The sequence below is a fragment of the Vanellus vanellus genome (genome assembly GCF_965231255.1).
Source record: "Vanellus vanellus genome assembly, chromosome: 1".
Taxonomy (NCBI): domain Eukaryota; kingdom Metazoa; phylum Chordata; class Aves; order Charadriiformes; family Charadriidae; genus Vanellus; species Vanellus vanellus.
The window spans coordinates 53,290,456-53,314,423 of NC_138905.1; the positions used below are offsets into that span (position 1 = coordinate 53,290,456).

Below are 23,968 nucleotides of genomic sequence, written 5' to 3' on the forward strand. Positions count from 1 at the left end.
TTCTAGATCGCAGCAAATCATCCCTGCACTGCAAAGCTTATTTCTTTTCATGTTTTGCAGAGACGGCAGAAGCTCTGGACTAGTCTTCTTATAAATTAACTTTGGAATGATATATTCCGTGAGAATCAAAATAAGAGTAGTCCCTTCAAAACTGTGTTATAATGACAGGCCCAAACTTGCAGAGTGCTTGGAAGAAAGGATACTTAGAATCATAGAATCAGAATCACAGAATGGTTTGGGTCAAAAGGGATCTTCAAAAGTCATCTAGATGAACCTCCCCACCATAGGCAGGGGCATCTTTTAAGTTGCTCAAAACCCCGTCCAACCTGATCTTGAACACTTCCAGGGATGGGTCATCCACAACTTCTTTGGGCAACCTGTTCCAGTGTCCCAACACCCTCATCGTAAAAAAAAGTTCTTCTTTATGTCCAGCCTGAATCTACCCTCTTTCAGTTCAAAACCATTGCCCCTTGTCCTGTCGCTACAGGCCTTGATAAAAAGTCTGTCTCCATCTTTCCTGTAAGTCCCCTTTATACACTGGAAGGCTGCAATAAGGTCTCCTCACAGCCTTCTTTTCTCCAGGTTGAACAATCCCAACTTTTTCAGCCTTTCCTCCTAGGAGAGGTGTTCCGGCCCCCTGGTCATTTTTGTGGCCCTCCTCTGGACCTGCTCAAACAGGTCTACATCTTTCCTGTGCTGAGGGCTCCAGAGCTGGACACAGTACTCCAGGTGGGGTCTCACCAGAGCAGAGTAGAGGGGAAGAGTCGCCTCCCTCGACCTGCTGGCCATGCTTCTTTTGATCCAGCCCAGGGTACAATTGGCTTTCTGGGCTGCAAGCGCACATTGCTGGTTCATATCCAATTTTTCATCCATCAGTATCCCCAAGTCCTTCTCTGCAGGGCTGCTCTTAATCAATTCCTGCCCCGGTCTGTATTGATATTGGGGATTGCCTCGACCCAGGTGCAGGACCCTGCACTTGGCCTTATTGAACTGTAGCAGGTTCACACGAGCCTATTACTCAAGCCTGTCACGGTCCCTCTGGATGGCACCCCTTTTATTTATAAAGGGAAAATTTCACTCTCTGTCCTTTACTGATCCCTAAAACATTTGAATAAGGTATAACTGCACAATGAGTCCAATGAATGAAGGAATGACATTCCATTTATGCTAACTTTAGCTAAAAATTAAAGGGTTCGTTTCGGAAAAAAACTGGGCAGCCACTGATACATAAGAAGTGTGCTCTGGAGCGATTAACTGATCACTGCATTTCTTAATATTTTTGCGTCAACCTATGACAACATATTTTTAATATTTTTAATATTAAACAGTAGCATTTCATGTAGCATGGTCTAGCTGTGTCACCAATAATACAGCAAATGTCACCCAGAAAAAAACCCTGTGTAGCTATTGACTTGATCTCATATAAAATATTAACTACCATGGGCATCAAAATAGTTTGCCCACAATTTTTAAGTATCTTGCCATTGAAAACCAACATTTATAATTCTGAAATGTAAAAATAAACAAAGACATTCAATAAATAAACAAACAAATGCAAAATCAGATTTCAGGCTGTGTGAGCCAGATAGTAAACTGTCTACTTTCCGTTCCCTTCCTCCCTTCATAGCTGTTTCCTCCCCTTTTGTAACTTATTCCCAATCCACACTGTATTCAGATATAGCTCTAGTACTGTGACCTTTCTTTCTGCTCACATTTTCTGCTTTACTTACACATTTTTCACTCTTTTGCAGATATTCTTGTATTGTTTATAGCAGATACAACACAAAAGCAGTAATTAGACTACCATAATTCTGTGATTTCTGCCCATAACCGAGTAGTTGGAAGTTACAAATACTCACACAACATGACATTTTTATACCAATCCATAAATTACTTGCATATATAACAGCAGGCATAATCTTTTATTACCAGTGAAGATAAGGAAAAAATCCATGCATTTGAAGAAGTCTGTTCTCGGAAACAGAACTATGTAACTTGTCTCCAGCCGAAGCGAATACTAGCTGTGAAACGTAAATTCACATCTTGGTCTCACACAGACAGCCCTAGCATCTTGATGGAGGCCTTTGAACTATCCCTCCTGCCTAGCAAACAGTATTTGGTTTCAAGACTCTTCTATATAAAGGTAAATTTGTTATTAGTTAAAATTAAAAATTAATGAGAAGACAGCTTGATAAATTCTTACAGTAGTATTACATGTACGCAGACCGATCCAGTCCCAAAACACTATGGAAGGATTCTGCAATGTTGCTACACAGCTGATTTTCCGAGCACACATTAGGATATCTGCTGTCAGAGCCCAGTAATCTGACACTTTAGTACTTCATTCACCTCAGTCATAAGGAAACCTTCATGAAAGTCGGTCCACCTCATCTGGCACTCTTCTTCCTGGTGCTACTGTGATGAGCATTTCCACCAATCCCTTTCCTATACAAGGATACCGCATTTGACAACTAACATTTAGGGAGTCTTTGGGGACTCCCCCTAGCCAAATTCAGGCAGTTCTTTTACTGATGCTTTGCATATTTCTTTGTGAGCAAGCTTCTTCTAATTGAACATTTCTTTGTGATAAAAAAAATGCTCCTAATGGTCCTAGGGAACACTTGTGAGTCTCACTGGCCTCTTCTGCCTCTAATATCGGGTCCAAACCGGACCAGCGCTACCAACAAATTGTATAATAAAACTGTAGGCTCCCGATCCAGTGACACAAGATTGTGGGAGACTGCAACTTCACTTGATATAATTTCTATATTTCAGCAAAACTTCTAAAAGGGAAAGGTTACTGCAATTAATAAAACAGACAAAATAAGAACTGCTGATCCATTAAAGGCATGTTGCAAAGTCCCAAAGCTACAAAATATCAGGATGAAGATTATTCAACACAGGCTTATCACCCTTAACCCCAGCATGCGTATTCTGCATGGCATCACACACACAGTATAATTATATTTCTGAATAATCCATTAATTCAATGCAGGGGGATGGATGGTACTTACAAAATAAGATAGCTGATATTTCTTTTTTTAGCCTTTATCATTCTCTGTGTGGGTCCATGTCTTATATATAGTCTTCCATTGAAGACTTCACCAGTAAGAATGACTCACTTTCTTCTGACTTCTTTTAGACACTCATTGAAATAATATTAGACAGCTCCAAAACAGGAATTAATATATTTCATAAGACTCCTTCAAGGGAAGATGGCAATTTTATACACATTATACAGATAAAGAATTAAAGTAGGACTAATTAGGGCCAGATTATTTTTTTTTAAATCTATTAGTTGTCAGCGCCTAAATGCAGGGACTGTTTTCTTCCACTTCAACGAGTATTTAGTATCTATCTACATACGTATTCAAAGGATAACTTTAGTAAAATGCAGTTTTAGCTGTGAGCACTCACATTTCAGCAAATCCAAATTCTGCACTTCCCTTGCACTTGTGTATCAAAGGGTTTGCAGTGCAACAGCTTTATCAGAAAAGCTTGTCACAAATTGTAGCTAGCTGTCCAGGTAAATCAGAAGCCTCAGACTCGTCGGAAAACAGAAAAATCTGAATAATATGGTTCTATAAATCATGCTGGAGAGCACGGTCAGCTTTCTGCAAGGAGTCAGCTTAAGTCCAGCCAAGAAAACTAGCTCTCACTCAGCACCAGCTCTGTTGGACCAGAGCTGCCTCCCAAAGAGTTACAAGAGCATCTGTCTGAGAACCACCCGGTTAAATGTCCCTCTGATTTTGTTCAAGGCTCCCTAAAATGTTTTAAGTCAGTAAAAGAATGCAGAAGTGAACCAGATTTCCTCTGTTCCCCTCTTTGTTTTCTTTTATTCCTCCCTTTCCTTCCTTCCTTTCTTCCTTCCCTCCCCTCTTTTCTCCCTCCCTCCCTCCCTCTCTCCCTCCCTTCCTTTCTTCCTTCTATTTGGAGACAAAAAAGACACACAGTAATTTCTACAGAGGAAAGAGGAACTGGGCGAAAGGAGTCTGGCCTGCAGGGGTAATGTGGGAAGGAGAGAGCTCAGAAACACAGATGCATTTTTTGGGAGAGGGTCAGATACAATCTCAGAAATAATGAGAAAGGAAGAGTGGTACCCAGACTGCTCCAGGAGAGACAAGAGGAATGCTAAGAAACAGTATCTGCTGTGAGTTTGGGTTAAAGAAGCAATAAAATGCAGGAATTCAAGATTAAAGTAATGACAAATTACATACTAGCTCATGCACAGACAATGTTCCTCATTAATTTTGTTTGGGGCATAAAAATATTAATAAGTATTAAATACTTGTTTTGTTTTCCTGCACTATTTGTAGCTTGACTCCAATCGTTGCCACTGAATTTATTCAGAACTTAACTGAAGGTACTCAGTGAGACTCCTTAGGTGATCTGGTTACCTCCGAGAAACTGTGCTTTCCAACTGCAGGTACTTAGACAGGTATAAGCAGATAGTTGGCCACAAGATAGCTCTTAATATACAGGTATTTCTGTCCCAGGATCCTCTCTCGATTTCATGTATGTGGGCCAGCAATATTACAGAATTTCCTAGCCAGAGAAGTAAGGAAATAGAGAAGCATCTTCCCCAAACTCATAATCCGAATCAGAGGCTGACCTCAGAAAGACCCTTAGATATATTGTCTTACGCATTCTCCATGGACCAGGCTGCTTCTGCATGTGCTAGCAAGTGTTTTCTTTATTCTCTTTCCCCTGAGTCTCCCTTTCATACTGTTCAAGAAGGAAGGGAATCAGCGTGCATTTTAAACAAATGCATATATGAAGCAAGATGCTATCATACACGCAGCAGAGTTAAGAGACAGAGAGAAATCAAACCATACAAGCAGGGACAGCAGAATTTGCTGACAAAAAGCCTAATATTACAGGGAACCAAAGGTTTGACTGTAGCTGGGTTCTTTGGCATAATATTCCACTCTTGCTGCATAAAGCTATTTTTCTGGGCAGAAAGTGAAGAGCTACTATTTCTACAGGCAATAAAACAACTACTTAAAAAATCAGAATGTCAGGAAACAAAAAGTTCATGGACAGACTAGACACGTTTCCAAATTCCAAGAGAGATGGAAAATGAAATAAAATAACTTGCATTGTCAATTCATAATTCCTTTCTGGCAACAAGAGGGATGCCTAGGGAGTTCAGAGAAGCTAACAGAACTATAATATTCATACTATATTTAAAAATGGATCAAGGCTAAAAACCAACTCAGTATTGTGCAATCTTTTATCCTAATGCAGCATAGCAGCTAAGAACTATTATTTCTTTATAAACGCCATCTTAACTTACTTCAAGAAGTGGACTTTCTGTGGAATTAAAAGGGGAGCTGTTTGGAGAGAGCATACCTGAAGCAGTGAAAAAGCTGTTAAATGGTGTGGCTACTGAAGAACAGAAGCTATCAATCATTTCAGATTTTAAGAGCTGTAACCAGCTGCACACACATTTGTTTTGAGCGTGAGCTGTAAGATTCCAGCACATAAGATGAAGACATTTTCCCCCTTCTACTTAATTGCAAAGGGGGATTGTGCACAGAGAGCCACTCTTTACCAATTCATGGCTGCTAACTGGGCAGTCAGAGAAAATATTGCTTGGAATACGTATCAGAAAGGTCATTTGATAGGCCTTTATCCAGCACACTTTTATTCGTGGTATTCCAGTTTTTAATATTTAAACTGACTGTTAGCACTTGTATCCACAGTAACCTTATCCCTCCGCATCTGCCACATGGGCAAATACTCCGGCTTTCACATTTCAAAACTTCCATCTAGATCTAGTCTTTAGATCAAAAATTTTTCAAAGAAGTATTATCCACTTTCAACACAAATCTAGAGTAGGTATGGTACATCTTGCAAATTTAACCCATTGTTGTTCCCATCAGCAATGTTATTAAACCATTCAGTTTCCAATCATTCAATAAAATACTGAATAAGATAATACTAATAAAGGTCTGAAACATGATATTTCAGTTAAGCCATGGGTTGCATGTACAACATGTGTATATACCCTCAGTTTCACCAGCACTAGCCAGTCTAAAACAAATACAGTGTATTGTTGCATGGAGAATTTATCCATATGCACAGTAATTGGAGCTCAATGAGGGACAGCAAAAGATACAAAATATAATATGTTCCATAATGAATAAAACGTTTGAAATGCTTAATGTAGTGTTTTAAAGTCTACAGAAATAAATTATTTGGGCAGTAAAGTAGCATTTGTATTACTTCTTTTCCTGAAAATATATTTCGATTAGTAGTGGACTAAGAACAAGACCAGAGACCAGGTGTGAATTTCATTGTGTGACCTTGTATTTATGACAAATAAAAGCTTGTTGTTAATTCAATCAACTATGCTTATATAGGAGAAAATCATAGTTAATACAAGGCAGTTTGCTTCGTCTGCATTGGGCTTTTACCTTACTTTCAGCAGTTGAAGAATATATCTTTTTTCCAATTGAAAGTCAAGAACGACAAACTTTCTTGGAACTGAACCTGTGCTTAGACCCATGTAAAACGCTTGGGCAAAGTTTTTGGAGGTGACCTCTGATGCACAGTTCTCAGGTTCTGAAAAATCATGACTAAAGTGTTTCTACCTGAATATATTAATTTTTAATTGTCTAAAGTTACCATCTGAAGTGCTTTCCTTTTATCTTTTCTAACTCTTTATAACCCAGTTTCTAAAATGCAAATGCAAATGAGAAGCATGTTTGGATGTACAAGTACGTTAGAGTGATAACACAATTCTAATGTTCCAAATGAACAATACTAGACAAGTCTAAATCACTGCTGAATGAGAAGAGAAGTTGGTTTGGGGGTCTCATCGTTGTTTTAAACAACCATTGGGCTAAGGTTGTAAAATCATTAAGCAAGGCAACATTAGAAAAATAAAAACAAGTTTTGTTTTTAACGGCTAGTTCTTTGAAATATGTGCTCGTGTATACTCAAATCTCAGTACACTGAACGAGGAAGGAATTTTGAGGGAAAAATTTAGCAGAGAAATCTGTGATTGAAGACTGTATCATGAGGCATATGAACGTGAGAGACGAACTGAGGTTGCAGAGGTACCGTAACTCTCCAGTTCTGTATTTCTGAACACGTGGAATTTTTCACCTTAGTGAATTACCTTTCTGTGTAACGTGTGTGCACACGTGTGTGTGCGAGTGTGTGTGTGAATAGGCAGAATGGCGAGCACATCGGGAAGGGCTGGCAGAACGAACAGCGTGTTGATAAAGGCTTCACAATTTTCACTGCTTTTGTCATTACGAAGGTTAAAACTGATGCTGGAGTGTTGGTACCACAAAAAATGTATAGGCACGTCGTGTGGGAGAAGGAAACATTTTCACTAATGTGTGCGAAAACAGATCTCTAAAGGGGAGGACAGAAGGTTTAGGTGTCCAGGAAATTTAGAAGCAACCAGGCAAACTCTGTAGCAGGAATGGCTTGCTTGCATGGTAGTTCTGGTACATCATTCCAGAACAGCTTTTAAAAGGTAGCTGTAGTTTTACTAGCAAAATAAAGCTTGTCTCCCTTGTTGAAATTTTAATTCTTTTTGACGGAAGGAAAGCTTCTCATCTACATGATGAGAGGCACAATGCGTGGTACAATACATCTGTTTCTTTACTGCTTTTCCTTAAATACTTTGTTCATCTCCCAATTGCCAGTTACTTCATTTAGCTGTATTCTCTTCCCATTACATCCCATTGCGACATTCTGTTCACTTCCCCATTTTCTCCCCACCAGACTCAGTACTGAGGACAGTAACTATTTGTTGTTAATAATCTCACCACCCATTTCCTTTTTGAATAAGGCATTAGCTGTATAGTGAAAGGTCGACGACAAAGAGGTCAGGAGACTGGAAATCTACACTGAGGATGAGCCCCGTGATTTGAAATACATATTGGTACTACATTTGTATTTTATTTGTCCTCTAATAATTCATTCATTCTCCAGGAGTTCTCAAAGATGATTGCCAAAGGATCTAGTATTTCCTCTTCAGTTTCTTAAGACTCTTCATCAAACATCACCTAACCTAGATGATTCAGATATTTTAATTAACCAAGTACTCTTTTATCTGTTTGCGGTATGATAACGCTCTCTCTCCTTCTTTTCCTCTCTCTAATATCTCGCTGGTCTTCGTTAACACTGGATTTCACTAATTCGCATACTTTGTTCTTTATGTTAAAACTAAAATGAGTTTTATCTGACTTGTAGTGGTGGTTGTAACATTCTTAATATTCCTTTTAGCCATAGCATATTGATAAAACCTTTTCTGAATGTATTCGACTTGCATAGTTAATGAAATGCCATTTTCTCTCTGATTTTTTTTCCTTTTTGTATTTTGGTTATTTATCTATTCTTTCATGACATATTATCTCTTTATTTTAGATTGTTTCTACTTTTTTTTCATCTGCATTAATACTTGTTCATTTAACTACCTGAGCTTTTCTTACATCATCCAGTCTTCCTTCATAAAGGGAAATGCCCAAGAATCTTATGTTTATTTCCAGTTACCTGTTAGTACCCACTAATCTTTACCTGATAACTCCTTCAGATTCCCACAATGTAATTATTGGTAATCAAGCTCCTCTGTACTGCTGTGTCCTTCAAACATCTTTAACTTAGGAAAGTCTGTCATTGTTTGAGATTAATTTACCTACTGGTCCAGATTCCATTTAATTGTTTCTTGTTGGACAATGTTGCTCTAAAACAGTAATATACACAACTGTTTACCATGTTCCTTTTAAAATTCCTTTCTGTTCTATTTTTTTTTAAATTTTATTAAGAAGTATTCCCATGTGAACGAACTAAGAATAAGCTGTACATTTCTATAACATATAGGCCATTAGTTTTAAGTCTACAATTGCCTTCCACTGCAAAGCTTTCCATTATTTACCTACAATGTAAATACATTTATAATCTGATTGTCCTTTGAATCTCCAGTTTTTCACTCTGAAGAGTAAAAACTCTTAGACTTTCCACCTCTCTTAACCTTTAAACTTTCTGTTGCTTTTAATGACCTTTATTACGTATTTTCATGTTTTCCATATCTTTCATGAGTTATGAAGAATAGTATTATACACATCATTGTATACACAAACATTTCTAATTCTTGCAGATTTAGCATTGTTCTTTCTGGTAAAAAAAGAATCTGGAAGGTTTTGGCCTTAAATAAATACATAACAAGAACACTGTATCGGCATTACGTCTCTTATTTTATGAGTTATTAAAATGTCACACTTCATTCTGATTATTAGAATTTTCATGTGCTTTATTAACCTAACTTTCAGGTGAAATATTTGCTACTAGTTCCACATAAACATGAACAATTCCTCGCATATGTAGTCTCAGAATACAGTTCATCAGTGCTTGTACACCGAGATGAAGGCTACTGCCTGCACTAGGCAGGCTTTTAGCTCAAGCACAACCTTTCACGGTAACATTTAACATATTGTTGGAACAGATGGGACTAATTCCAGTCCTCAAGTACCATGCTCACAGATATGTACCATGAAATAGTTTTGCTTTTAGTGGTGACTGTATGTGCAATGTCTTTCAATGTCTGGATTTGGCCCTCTGGGTAAGACTGAGCCCAATACACTGATACGTACATTGGACAAGCTCTTTTATCTCAGACTGCCGTAGACTGAGCTTCCCAAAAAGGCACAAATACACTGGATGCCACTAACCTGAGGTGAGTGGAAAAGACATTCCACCGCATATACTGGTACGTAAATTGTCTACCAAGCGTACAGCCTGAAGTCCTGTCTGTGTGCCTTGTATGTACAATCTTGTGTGGAACAGCATTTAAATAGAGATGGCCAAATATTCCAGAATAACCAGAGAAACCCTCACCTAAAGGTTAACTTAGCAGAACCTAGCAGACCGGCAGGTGGACCCATCCCTGATTATACCTTCAAGATACAATTGTTGAGATAGGTTTAGATGAAAACATACTCTCTCTGACTCTCAAGGAATCCACCATACCCAGGATGTCTTGAAGTCAACAGTGTGTTTGGAGGTAGGTTCCTTAGGAATCAATTGTTCAAGTGAAACACACAAAAAGTCTGTCTTGTTTTTCTTTCCTCTGTTGAGCAATCATTACTTCCAAAATGTTCATAAAGTCCTTTGTCAAGTGCAGAATCAGTCACCACCCTGCAGTGCCTGTGTTTTTCACACACATGCATTACATATATAAACATGAAGCAGATTCCTCTAAAATCCCTTTCCACTGGGGAATGAGTACTGCCTCTCCAGATCACAGATGCACTCACACGGGATGATGAAGAATGGTCTGAGACCTCAAGATAGAAAGACAGTGCAAGCTGTTATTTCCACGTGTGACATTGAGGAGTACATTAATAAGCCCTTCTGTCTCTTGACCAGCTTGAGGAATACCACAACAGAAGTGTTAACTGGAGCATGTGGAATGGGATTATCTGTTAGACCTGCTGCTGTTGCAGGATGACAGGCACAATCTTCATCTCTGGCACCCACCTGAGCATTACTTTGCAGGTTTTATAGTAAGAATCCCTACTAGGATGAAAAAGAAGATCTTGAATCCTCAGGGCTGGATGTTCTGAGGGAGAAGAAAATGTTTAATAAAAATACTTTGTGTTTCCTTTTCAGTGAACCCTGGGTAGATTCTAGCCCAAATCCATTGAAATTTTTCTGTCTATGTGATAGCTTAAGGAGACCTAGTAAAAATAGTCAATACAGCCTAGACAGTGATTCAGCTGACCAGATGAATCTACTTTAATTTATCCTAAAATAAGGGCCCTAATAGTTAGTCAGTGAGTCAGCTAAATTGGGTTCTATGCTCCATTGGCTTTAATGGCTGATTAGGTGCTTCACCTAGTTGCCCACAGATATGAATTTAGAGTCATTTGAAGTGCTGCAAATGTGCCTTGCCCGAAATCCAACTGAAGCTCCAGAGGGGTATGGCTTTTCCATAGATCCTGTGTCATATATTCCAGGCCTACACAGATGTCTCAGACATCTCAAGTGATTCCAATATGCAGGCAACTGAACTGAGTCCTAAACATCTACTGACTGGTACACATGTAGATGTCTATATTTGAACTTCAACTCTACCCCACTCTATGTTTGGCTAACAGGTTGGACTAAGGGAAGAGCTGGCCTGCCTCAGGAGCCACAGTCATAAAGGGTTACTGAGGTGAAGGAGAGGAAGACTCAGAAGAGAGTAGAGTGACAGAGCCACTTTGCTCAGGGAAGAAGCCAGGTCCACACCTGCACTGAGAAGAGCTCCACAGTTTTAGTGTCAAGTTCTGTAGATCTGCCATGAAACTTGCTTTCACAAGTCCTGGGGTTTGCAAATGAGGTCCAAATGAGGGGACTGAAACTCATGGTTCCAGGCATATATTCTAAGATTTTACTAGGTATACAGAAAATCTTAAACCACAGCTTATTCCAGCATCAGTGGGACTCATATTCCTTCCGCTCTGTTAAAAATGTGGTTTACTGCACACCGCCAACTGCCAGTTTTAAGGTTGCCTTAAACCATTCTTAATTTCTGTGTAAACTACCACACACAGACAATGGTCTCTAAATCTTCTTATGCTTCAGATGATGCATGAGTGCCCTGATGAGTCCCTGCAGTAGCCATTATGGGTCTGGAGAGTTCAGAGCCTGGATGTTGCAAAGGTTCATCTGCTCTCCTAAGCACGTCAGGAGTTGGCTTCTGAAAGTCACTAAAGTCACTACAGACTAGAACCCTTGTCAAACATAGGCCTCTTTTTCATCATTGGCAGAATGGCTAATTTAAGAAAGGTGTTGGCAGACTGACTCACTCTTTCAAGCTTTCATCTAATGCCCAAGTCATCAATCTCTGCACCGGGTATTTTTGGATAAAAGCTGTGGTGGTCTCTACAAGTGCAGGACTTGGAGCCAATGCACATAGAGAGTTTCTTTCAAGTGTGTTTCACTCCAAAGGAGTAAGATTGCATCTGTCCTTTATACCTGATACAGAGTTTAACATCCTCCAGGGAAATTAAAGGCAAGAAGAATTACTGTGTATTCCAGTACAGCAAATCCCAGGAATGACACCTGAGAGAGGACAGTCTCCAGATAAACTTCAGCTGACTATTAAACCTCTGGACCTAGTAAAACTGAAAGAAAAGAAACAAAGAAGGAAAGAGAGAGAGGAAGGGAGAAAGAAAAGTCTTAACTCAAAACGTAACTCAAAGCTAAATCCAAAACAGGCAGCTAAGGGGAATCAAGAAGGTAGTCCATGCAAAATTGGTCCTGTTTTACCTCAAACCAGGACACCTAGCAATGTGAAACCCGTTAAATACTTGTGCAGGTAAGTTCAGAGGATGAATATAAATAAAGAAAATTATTAGAAGGAAAAGAAATGTGTATGCAACTAAGATAGTAGGTGGAAACTCAAGGCATCTATACTCAGCTTCTAGACATGTCACAAGCTCTGTGTGACCTACAAGATTTAAGATTCAATTCAGCTTCATAAGCATCAGGACTCTAGAGTCATCTGAGATGCCCGGTGGTATCCCACCTGGACTCCAGCTGCTAATCACGAAGGGTCTGGCTGTCTCTGGTAGTATCTGTCAGCCCTGTCTGGATCTCCTGGATTCCCTACAGTATCTCAATGGCTATTAGATACCTATGTTTAAGCAACCGATTTGATCTGTTAAACACTATGTCAGTAACTTTTTTAAGAACCAGTGCCTTTTATCTCAAATGTATAAGCAGTTTTAGATTCCACCCTGTAGTCGCTTTATGCCTCAGTTTCCTGAGAATGAAAAGAGAGAATGAAAAAAAATACTTAGGCAATACTTAGACCTCAGGCAATGCAAACCTTTTAAGTACTTGAAGGGGTAGAGGTGCATTTCTGTAAGTTCACAGCAGCAATGAAAGTCTAGTGTCTAATGCCAATTCAGATTATTAACTGCTACCAGTGAACAGTATTTCGGAATGTCATAATAAAATGCTTCAGATTTTTCTGTTAACTCATTTTGGTTGCCTGGTGCCTCTCTCTCATAGAGTGTTTTATAAATCTTTTAAAGAGATATTATCTTCATCAAATTGCAGTATTAAGCAACTGATAAATTTCAGAACATCTTAAATGATTAGAACAACCTATAAATAGATAGTCATATGCAGTCCTTAATCAGAACTAGTCCCTACTGGGCAGTGATTTGACTGAACTGCTTTTTATCTCTGTGAATCCAGAATGGAGTCTTTGATGAGCTCCAGAGTTGTAGAAAGCTGCATGCAAGGATCTAGTGACCTCGCACATTAGGTATTTTTTCATCTGTTTCTCTGCAATTTGACTTTTTTTCTCAGCATACTCAGTTATGTAGGCCTGCAAGTCTGCATAAAGATTATAGCTCGTCCCAGGGATATCCATGGGACCTATGCACCAAAAAGATGTTCACTGATTCATTAGGTTTCCTTATTGTTTATATATAGCTTATATGCTGCGATTTATGACTGATCTAATTGTTTTCTTGTGCTTGAGAATTAGTTTAACTGCACAATAGCCTTTACATTTTGAAGCTGCAGTATCATCTGCATCTTCAAATATAGAGTATCTCTGCACAAAGTCACTACAAATTTTTACATCTGAAGGACACTGCAGCCTATTACACAACAAATTATCAAACTTAATAATGCTTGCGCATATATATATACACATACACACACATATTCAGGTACGATTCTACTCCTACAGGCACACATGAACCAAGTCTTGGGACTGAATCTACCTTGGGCCAACTAAATAATATGCTACTGTCATTCCCGCACGACCCTAATAGTAGGTAGGAATTGCACTTGCAATGTGCGCAAATACGCTGTAAGTAGAAATAAAGTAGTTGAGGAAAACACAGCTCATTTTTTAATGCTATGTTTCAACATATTTTTAAAACATATATTGATGAACTATGGAAAAATATCGATACTGTAAAGTTAATAGGAAACAGGCTGTTTCTTACTATAAAGTCCACACACTTCGGGTAACATAAACAAATCTTCCTAATTCTAAGCACAGTCTAGTGGATAACTTTCCTAATTCCCAAGGGGACTAAACACAATGAGTTAATTTCTGTGATCTAATGAATGATGAACCATGAAATCTTTTTAACTGAAAAACACCTTTTTATTAGAACACTAATTTAATTGATAGAATTTTGCTATTGAGAATAGTATAAATAGAATATATTTATTCTCAGATGCATGTTATTCCATGGATGTTAGTTATATCATAGCGATATTCCCTCTCCTGTTCTGAACAGCTAGTAAGACCTGTACTACTAAATCATACTTAATAGGAGTGGGATGGTTGTTGCTTAGGCAACAGAATGAATAAATGCAGGTCAGAATGTGCTTCCAGAAAAACAAAAGCAGGAATATGGTACAGAATGAAGAACAAATATGTCTAACTGATTTTTACTGCATTGAAGTATTAGAGTTCTTCAATATAAAGTAGCTAACCTATCTGAAACACTGAATTTAATAAGGTTGTAAAATATAGCTTACTATGTAAACCAATTTAATAAAGGTAAAGCAGTTCTCTCATCTTAAGGAAGATTACAACATATGTAAGTTTGGAGTAATCTGAATTTTTCTCTTAGCATAGCAGCTCTTTCTTCTCTCATTTTCCTCTATGCTTTCCAAGTTTAATCTTCTCTTTAACATTTTGGCTAGAATGGAAAACATTTTAAAAAACACTCATTTAAATTTCCCGAAGAGGCTTTCCTTACATAATGCTGATATATTCAAAAGAACAATATATAAAGAAATTGGTGTTTTCTGATCATTTTGATTTCCCATACAATATGGGAGCTATTCAATTTCTGGTACAAACAGAACTGAAATATGTAACAGCATGATGAACAGTGTGAAATCAATAAATTAGGAATTATTAAATTACTGAAATGATACATTTTTTATTATGAGGCAATTTTCCAGCTTTTTGCTTAATCATTGGATTTAGGAGTCTAATCTTCCATTCACATATGTATGCTACCTCAATTAATATTAAAAGTAGTTATGCATTTTACTTGCGATATCTATTTAAAAACAAACCACTTCAGAAAATGCTTAAATTAAAATCACCGGAAAACATTAGCTAACACACAAGTATGCAGGCGTAACTTAATCTGCCCGATACCTGAAAAGTTTGATTGATGAATTTGAATTATAGAATCTTGTATCCAATTTGTATGTTTACATAAGTACACTAATAAGAGACACAGCAAATGAAAGTCTTCTAAATTCCCCCGGAAAGGGGTTCGGGCACCTCCACAGCCAGGGGAAAAGTGGAAAGCCCTACAGGGCAGTTACTTTGGCTCCTCTGGTGCTCATCATTTACCTGTGGTAGGTGTACCCCCCGGCATCTGTTATGCCACCTACAGCCTCTTGTGAACAATTTCCTTCTGCAATGTCTTTAAGACTAAACGTTCATCTACTTATGTAACTAATGCTACCGCATATAAAAGAATATGCAGTTACATTTTGGGAAACTGTAGCTTGAAACCCATTTTGGAATGTTATTTTTTTTTACATTGTTAGGCTGACAGCACACCCTTGCAAGCTTTGTTTTCAAGAATGTTTTAAGGTAAAGATTCTAATGATTTTTACTGGTATAAGCAGAAGATCACATGGCAGCCATGTAAAAACAGGAAGAAATCTCTACACTGTTATATTGTGGAAATGACAGAGATCTGCGCCTTAAATTTCTGATCAGTAAACCAAAGGCATATAATGATGTTGGCAAAAGAAATTGAATAGGAAAACCACAACTCGTGATGATTTTATAGTCATAATATTCATGCTCTTTCACTTCTGTTTCTTATATGCCAGGTGCAAGTTATGAGAAGTTAGAAGTGTTCCAAGATATACACGGTTACTAAAAATATCTTAAAAAGGAGCTGATTAATAATATTTTAAGCTTTTATAAGCTTAAGAAATGTAAGAAATGTAGTCAGGATTTTTGCAAAAGGTTCAAGTAATGTGAATACCGAGGCAGGCAGAAAAGTGATTATATAACAACCTTACAAGTAAGCTTCTCTCTTTACTGTCAATATTCATTTCAATGGAAAGTTTGTGCACGACAGGTCCCTGTTACTTTACACCCCACGGTAATACTATAAATCCTGAAGTACATCAAATTTTATTTCATTCATACGCTCCTGATAAACGCCTAGAGTTAAAACACGAAAACGGAACTATTAAAAGGAATGCGTTACTTTTCGACACGGGGCATAAGTTTCAACAAGTGAATCCCACAGCCTGGTTATCTACGATGCAAAAACCTTTAACTGAGACAGCCAGAATCACTTGCACAGAGAGCACACTTCATTAAATAATTTTCTGCTATTAAAATACCTCTCAATGCAAGAATGGCATTGCATGTTATTTAAGTATTATTACAATGATGTTAATGTTTAAATAAAAGTAATAATGTGATGTATTGCAGACAGGGGTGTTTACAGCTTTTACATACTGTGAAAATCCTGCAATGGATTAAAAAGAACTGTGCGTTTTTCTTTTTTAATCTGAAGACTGATGAGGGGGAGAAAGAACCTTAATACTCAGTTTTTCTTTTACCATATTTCTGCCTAGAATATTTTGTAATGTGTACAGCTTGGAAGTTACACAAGGACAGCTTATATATTCATTTAGCTAGACACAGAAAAGTGAAACACTGAACAGATCTTCTTCGTGCAATGCAGAACGGCTTTAAGGTTTTTATGAGCACATAAGAGACAGACAGAAAAGGCAGCTACAGTGTATATACAGAGCTATGCACAGAAGATTTCTTACCATAAATTGCACATTGTCAAATCCATTAGCCAGCAAGTGGTTTTCATACTGAGGTAGCCCAATATTTTCCAACCATTGTCCCACTGTCTGGACAGGGCATCGGGGTCCTGTAGGAGGGTGAAGAGGGAGGCGTTTAAGCAACGAATAACCATCCACTGGATAATAGCGGTAGTCCTGGGCTGAGAGGTGGCATTGCCACATCGTGTTCCTGGGAAAGTTGGTATCAAAGGAGCCCGCCAGCTTGACAGATTAATGTTTTCAGCAAGCAGAAAAGTCAGAAGTAAAACATAGTTTACAGGGCAGTATATAGCGTAAGATCTGATCCCAGCTCTACATTTCTTAGTTATTAATCTTTACTACAGACCAGTACGTCATACAGTAGGGGGGGAAAAAAAAAAAAAAGCATATCAAGCTGTCAGCTAAGCTGTTCTCCGTTATATGTGATTGTTGGAATACTCCACAATGAGCAATGCACTGCCAGCAGCAAGAATTCTTTTTATCAAGTACTCCTACACTCATCAGTATGCAGCTCCATGCTTCTTGCTCCCCCTCGCTCGCTCCCCTTCATTACCCAGCCTAGGCTACACCTCGCATTTTCAATAATAGCCATCAGATAAGGCAGATTTTTTTTTGTCTGCAAGCTGTAAGCCTGCTGCTGCTGCTTCCTCCTACACACCCATCCAAGCGTCAATCTTGAATGATGAGAGCAGTCAAAACAAACGCAGAAAATAGCAAGATTCAAAAGCAACCTAGAGCACTTAAATCTGAATAGAATCTTCATCCCCGTTACGCTTTACATATCTGTTTGTTGTAGATTTTTACGTTTCACAAGACATTAGGAAATGCAATACAGAAACCATAGGCTATGGCAAGATTTACTATGCCTTCCCCTTTCCCCTTTTAATACAAGATAGGTAGTGGTCTGCATCTCTGCTTATATAATTGCAAAACCCTTTAATGAGTCGATAATGAATACATTTCACAGTTTCTCTCCTGTAGTACAGCAAAAGACATAAACGGCACAACAATTTTAGTCAAAGTAATTAGATTATCTGCATGATTTCTTCAACCGTAAAATATTATAAGACACAAGAAAACCTTCATGCCAACATATAATAATTCAACTTGAAAAGGTCACCCTTTCAAATGAATAATTAAAAGAATATTTTTACTAAGTAAAATTTTAAGTTTATATCTTTTTCTAAGAAAAATGTGAATGATAGCTGGCAGACATATAAGATTTGCGTTATTTCTGAAGAGGGTGTATATTTTATCAACCATAATTGGAAAAAAATTAATGGAGATGATGAATTTAAAACAAAAGCAAAGTTCATTTTCTGCATAAGAAACCAAATACCTCACGATGTATTTTCCATCAGTGTTTCAGTTTTGAGACAGTTTCTCTCAACGCGGACATATTTTACACCTTTGTTCTGAAAGAAATGTTTACTAAACTTTCGTTTTTCATAACAGGATTAAAGGACTTAGCAAAAAAGGCAGAAAATGGGTATATTCAGGGTACAATTCTAAGAAAAATCCGGTCCAGCAGAACTTCATTTATTGGACACATTAATTACTTCCCTTTGGTTTTTTTTTTGTTCTTTGTGGATCTCAAGCAATGATCATCTCTAAGGAGGAATTTAATTCTAGGCATAAGGAAATTATAGATATCTGTCAATAGCATAATTTGAGATTGATGGTACTAAGGCAGAAAACTGTTTCATAGAAATCCAAACCTACAATCTGACCGACACGTTCTACTACAAATTCTCTGCAAGTGACATGCAGAGGGTCCCTGAGCAGCCACAGAACAGACTCTGAACTTAGCCGTATATTTAAAATTAACAATCCTATAAGAGTTTCAACTCCAACCTGACTCGTCCTTGGACTAAAACTGGATGACCTGTCACTCTGATATTGATGTTTGGATTTGTGGAATATCTCATGTAAACTGAAGTCCATAATGATTTTGGATTTTGTAGAATAATTTTAGTTGAGCCATAGAAGATCTTTCACAAGGTTGGAAAGTTGCCTTAGACAGGACTGTAATGAGATCTTACATTACTCCAGGTCTTCTTCCTGATTTGATATATTACTACATGAAGCATGAAAGGTTCATTAGGTCTCTCAACAAAGTACTGAAGGCTTATCAGGCACTGGTAAATCTGTAATTGCTGAAGAAACTTTTAGGAGTTTTCTCAAGTGTTTAATAACAATAGCGTGTGAATATATGCAATATAGAACATATGTTTTTGGTAAGAGTACAGTGTGCACAAATAGCTAAATGTACTTCAAACATGTTAAAGGATAATTAACTTTTTCTCAGAGAAAGCAGATATACCAAATTGATAGGAATCTAGGTCTCGTGTGATACAAGTGCATTTGTTGACGCCTGTCTGTAAATCTTCTCTATTTTCCAGAGATTTTTTTTGACTGTGAATCAACATCTTTGTACATAGACAGAGCATAATCCCTTCAGGGTTGTGCCCAGTCAGTAACAAGGCTGTAAGGAGGAGGGTAGGCTATGTTGAGTTGAAATATAGTGGACTTCCCTTGGGTGAGCAAATTTGAAAGGTTGGGCAAGCTCTTCAAAGAACAAATTGGCAACAAAATTATCTTTAACAAGATGAGCATTAAATCCTTGCTGAATTTTTATTAGTTGACTGAGAAATCACGAATTCTTTTGAAAAGCATTCCTGACTTTGTCTTCTTCCCCCATAAGCAGAAAAACTGATATCAGAAAGAGACCTAGTGAAGCATAATCCCATTCTTTGAAAGGATTATGCACGATTGACTCCTGTATTTCCCATACATGCATAGACACAAATGTCTCCACATCTTGTGCCTCCCACCAACAAAAATGTTCTGCCCACAATAAGGCACAGCCAGGTAATCAATATACCAGTTTCATGGTCAAACTGCTTCTTCCTTACCTTACTATAAACAGCATAGAAGTTAGGCTGCCAGTGATGAGAAGTGCTTGGCTCAATGCCTAGCAACAGTGGAGGCAAAATTCAGTTTTTGAGTGGCTCCCCAGACACATTTCCTCATGTAGCTGTTGGTACTGTGTCTAACTACCTCCACGGCCCCAGCACTGGATGATTATAGCACTGCTGGTCCCACCGCACACTCTCCTCCAGCTCTGTCCCCTGCCAGTATAACTATATGTCTGAGCCCATCAACACAACATACGGTTGCTCAGCAAGGGGAAAGAAAATAAGAAGAAACACAGTCAGATTGCCACCTTGTCCTAATCCTTGATTATCATCTCATTGCTAAAGTACCCTGTTATCTGCAAGACTTTTTTACCCTCCTTCTTCCTCTAAAGGTAGTTTTAAGGCAAAGGCAAAGGAGGGCACAGAGCAAAGCCAGGATTTCAGGGACTAGCATGAAGTCATTCGTTACAGGAACTTGCAGCTCTTTCGATCTCCTTGTTCTTTGCAAGTCCAGGGGGGCTGCTTGGACTGTTTTCCTGAGCCAGTGCAAGTGGAAACTGGAGCAGGTGCTATTGGTTTGAGACCGGAAGGCTATCTCTTCATTTTGCTAGTCTATGAATCAGTGCTTGCCCCACCACTGTGCCGCTGCAGGCAGCACCTACTTTGCCTACGCCTAAAGCTGGTCCTGATTTTGAAAAATGACATGCAGAGTGTATGAGACGGTCTCACCTGCAACACATTTACATACTACTGTGCTTTCCTATGCTTTCAAAGAACATAAATCCCATGATAATCCTTCTGTGATACCAAAACAAAAAAGATGTGCCTATTCCTGAATGGGAAAACTGATGCATGTCTCTTACAGGGATAGCAATACTTGGTTCTTTCTTGTCCAAGGCAATAGAAGCAGCACACTGAAGTGATGTCTGCAAGAAAGATGCCATCTGGTATGCTATACGATAATTTCTACAAGACGTCTCGTTCCCAACGAGACTCAGAATATCTTTATTGTGGGGTTTGGAATTGACTGAATCTGTGATATCAGACAGCACATGATTTCAAACACGTTGTAAGGCAGATTTGCTCTAAATGCAAAGGAATTTAAGGTCTCCTCTATTTTATTGTCTGTACTGTTAAAAATGTGGATTTTTCTTTTTTTTTTTTTCTTTCTTTATTTTTTGAGTGAGGAAAAGAGAGAAACAGAGTAATTCTTGCTAGAGGAGGTGCTCCCCCAGTCATCATGAACAGGTTATTATAAACAGTTTTCTTTGGTAGGTCAATACCTATTGAACATTGCTAAAGACTTCTGGTGTCAAGGAATCAAAAACTGGAGAATTTTAGTAGCTACTGACCAAGAAATTTCTGAGTGAAGACTATACCACAATATGAAATGATAAATCTTTTAAGTAAGTTGGTAGCCAGTTTAGCAGAGCTGGAGAAGACATTGATGCTAGAGTAAGTGTGTAAACTTTTTTAAAATTAAAGCTTTCATCCTTGTCCAACACTAAATGGGATATCATTTTCCTCTTTGTATTTATGAATTCAGCTGGATAAAAAAGTTATCTCTCAACATTGTGACATAACTTGTGCTAGAGCAGAATTAGTGTAACTGGGTGTTCTAGTGAATAAACTATTTTACTGACATGTATTCTGGAAGAGGAGATAAGAACAGCTAGGAACGGGATGCTGTATGATAAAAACTATGCCTGATATCCAGCCGACCAATACAATTAAAGAAAGTTTATTATGGGAGAAGTATAGTAGGTTCCAAGAAGTGTATACAAGGTATCTGCTTTATCAGGCTGAGAGAGTTGGAATTGGTGTTGTTCGGCCTTGAGAAGAGAAGACCTTATATCAGCTTTACAGTATCTGAAGGGTGCCTACAAGAAAGTTGGAGAGGGACTTTTTACAAGGGCGTGTAGTGATAGGATGAGGGGTAATGGCTTCAAACTGGAAGAGGGGAGATTTAGAACAGATATTAGGAAGAAATTTTTCACTATGAGGGTGGTGAGGCACTGGAGCAAATTGTGCAGGGAAGTTGTGGATGCCCCATCCCTGGAAGTGTTCAAGGCCAGGTTGGATGGGGCTCCAAACAACCCGGTCTAGTGGGAGGTGTCCCTGCCCATGGCAGGGGGGTTGGAACTTGATGATCTTCAAGGTCCCTTCCAACCTAAACCATTCTATGATTTTATGATCTTATGCATTCCAGTTACGTTATTAGGCTACTCAAAATGCTTAGATTTTAAATGATCTTTTTCATAAAACTCTGAAAAACCTGGATGCCTTACATAAAATCTGTAACTTCTGTCAGCAGCCTACCTCTTTGGATGATGATGCCAGTTTGGATGATCATGTTTGGTGATGCTGAATATTTTCCTGAAAGTACTTTTAGAGACATTTTTCATGGCATATACTGAAAACAAAACAAAATCTATAGAAACAGCTTGAATTTAAATAACACTAACTAGTATTTATAATCTAAAGGTTACTTTCCATTGCTTATGTGTGGCTCAGAATGCACAAAAATAATTCTCAGACCACAACTAATGCAAGCTCATTGACTAGGAAAATCATCCTCACAGTTCTCTGATTTTTATACCAACATTTATTAAAACTCTACATTATCACTATGTAAGTACAATAACTATCTATAATAACTATAACTACAAAGTCAGCAAGGACAATTCATTTTATTTGACAGATGATTTGTCAACTGTACTTTGTGAACCCCAACGGCCTTTCTACGAGTTTTTGTTTCTGATTGTTGATATATTATCAGGAACAGCTCAGTGGAAGTACTCCACTCCATCATGAAACATATATTTTTTATAGACACTTCAAAGTTAGGATATTTTTCACGTTCAGTTGATTGCTTTGGCAACTTCGATTTAGTCTCCTTCAGAACCCATCCTGTTCAGTGAATGAGCAACAGAAGTTATTGGAAAATGAAAAGATCTGTTTTCTAGAGCACGGCCACTGGACTAGGACTCAGGGTACCCTGTTCTATTGAAGACTGTCATTGCTATGATGCTGAGCAATATATATGTATACGGTATATGGTAACATATATCAGCATACAGCAAGATTGCTAGAGATACAGCTTGTCTCTCTAGGTTTTTATTTTGTATTTTAAATGAGTAAGTTTGGGGGGATGATTTCTTCTGAAGACAACAGGAAAATCACACTGTATTATAGAGCATTGTAATAGCCACGAGTTCAGTCAGATTTACATCCTTGGCCCACAGAACAGAAATACAAGATGTGACCTGCTGAATTGCAAGAATTGTTAAGAACAGATGGATGTTTCACTGTGAGACCACAGGATCAACTGCACTGGATTACACCGCAGCTTTGTTGGAGTCCCCAACATAAGAAGGACATGGGCCCGCTGGAGCATGTCCAGAGGAGAGCCATGAGGATGATCCGAGGGCTGGAGCACCTCTCCTATGAGGAGAGGCTGAAAGAGTTGGGGCTGTTCAGCCTGGAGAAGAGAAGGCTCCGGGGAGATCTTATTGCGGCCTTCCAGTACCTAAAGGGGGCCTACAGGAGAGCTGGGGAAGAACTTTTTACTAGGGCATGTAGCGATAGGACGAGGAGGAATGGCTTTAAACTAGAAGAGGGCAGGTTCAGATTGAATGTTAGGAAGAAGTTTTTCACTTTAAGGGTGGTAAGGCACTGGAACAGGTTGCCCAGAGAGGTTGTTGAGGCCTCATCCCTGGAGGTGTTCAAGGCCAGGCTGGATGGGGCCTTGGGCAACCTGGTCTAGTGGGAGGTGTCCCTGCCTATGGCAGGGGGGTTGGAACTTGATGATCTTCAAGGTCCTTTCCAACCCAAACTATTCTATGATTCTATGATTCATCTAGCTTCAGCCATTCACTAACTTCATTCACAGTGGCTACTATTAGATGCCTACAGAAGAGCCTAAGAATAAGATGGACATACAGTGACCCTTTCCTAGGGCTCTCCCAGTTTCCAGCAATTTGCAGCTCAGAGCCTTCCTGAAAGAGAAATAATGTCATTATGCTTAATAGTCCTTCATGGATTTTTTTTGCCATAGTTTTGCCTAATTTTAGAAAAAACTAGACATTTTGGTGGCTAGTTTGGTTAGAAATTTATTCTGGCTTCAATGAAAGTTAATAACATTTTCTGAAAAAAAAAAAAGGAGTTAGTTTCTTACAGCAATTCCTGTGCTTGCCTCAGGAACTTTTACAGGATAATAGTAACAC

At 38.4% G+C, this 23,968-nt stretch overlaps 1 protein-coding gene across 4 annotated transcripts in view; it reads right to left on the reverse strand.

Moving 5' to 3' along the window:
* Nucleotides 1–23,968, reverse strand: part of ANKS1B (ankyrin repeat and sterile alpha motif domain containing 1B) — a gene marked incomplete at its 5' end in the record, with an annotated part of 460,979 nt that overhangs the window by 184,676 nt on the left and 252,335 nt on the right. For all 4 annotated transcript variants that reach the window (XM_082485311.1, XM_082485313.1, XM_082485312.1 and 1 more), the window contains one exon: nt 16,807–16,913. In XM_082485311.1, coding sequence (XP_082341437.1) covers nt 16,807–16,913 — 107 coding nt within the window. The remainder of the gene's footprint in view (nt 1–16,806; nt 16,914–23,968) is intronic.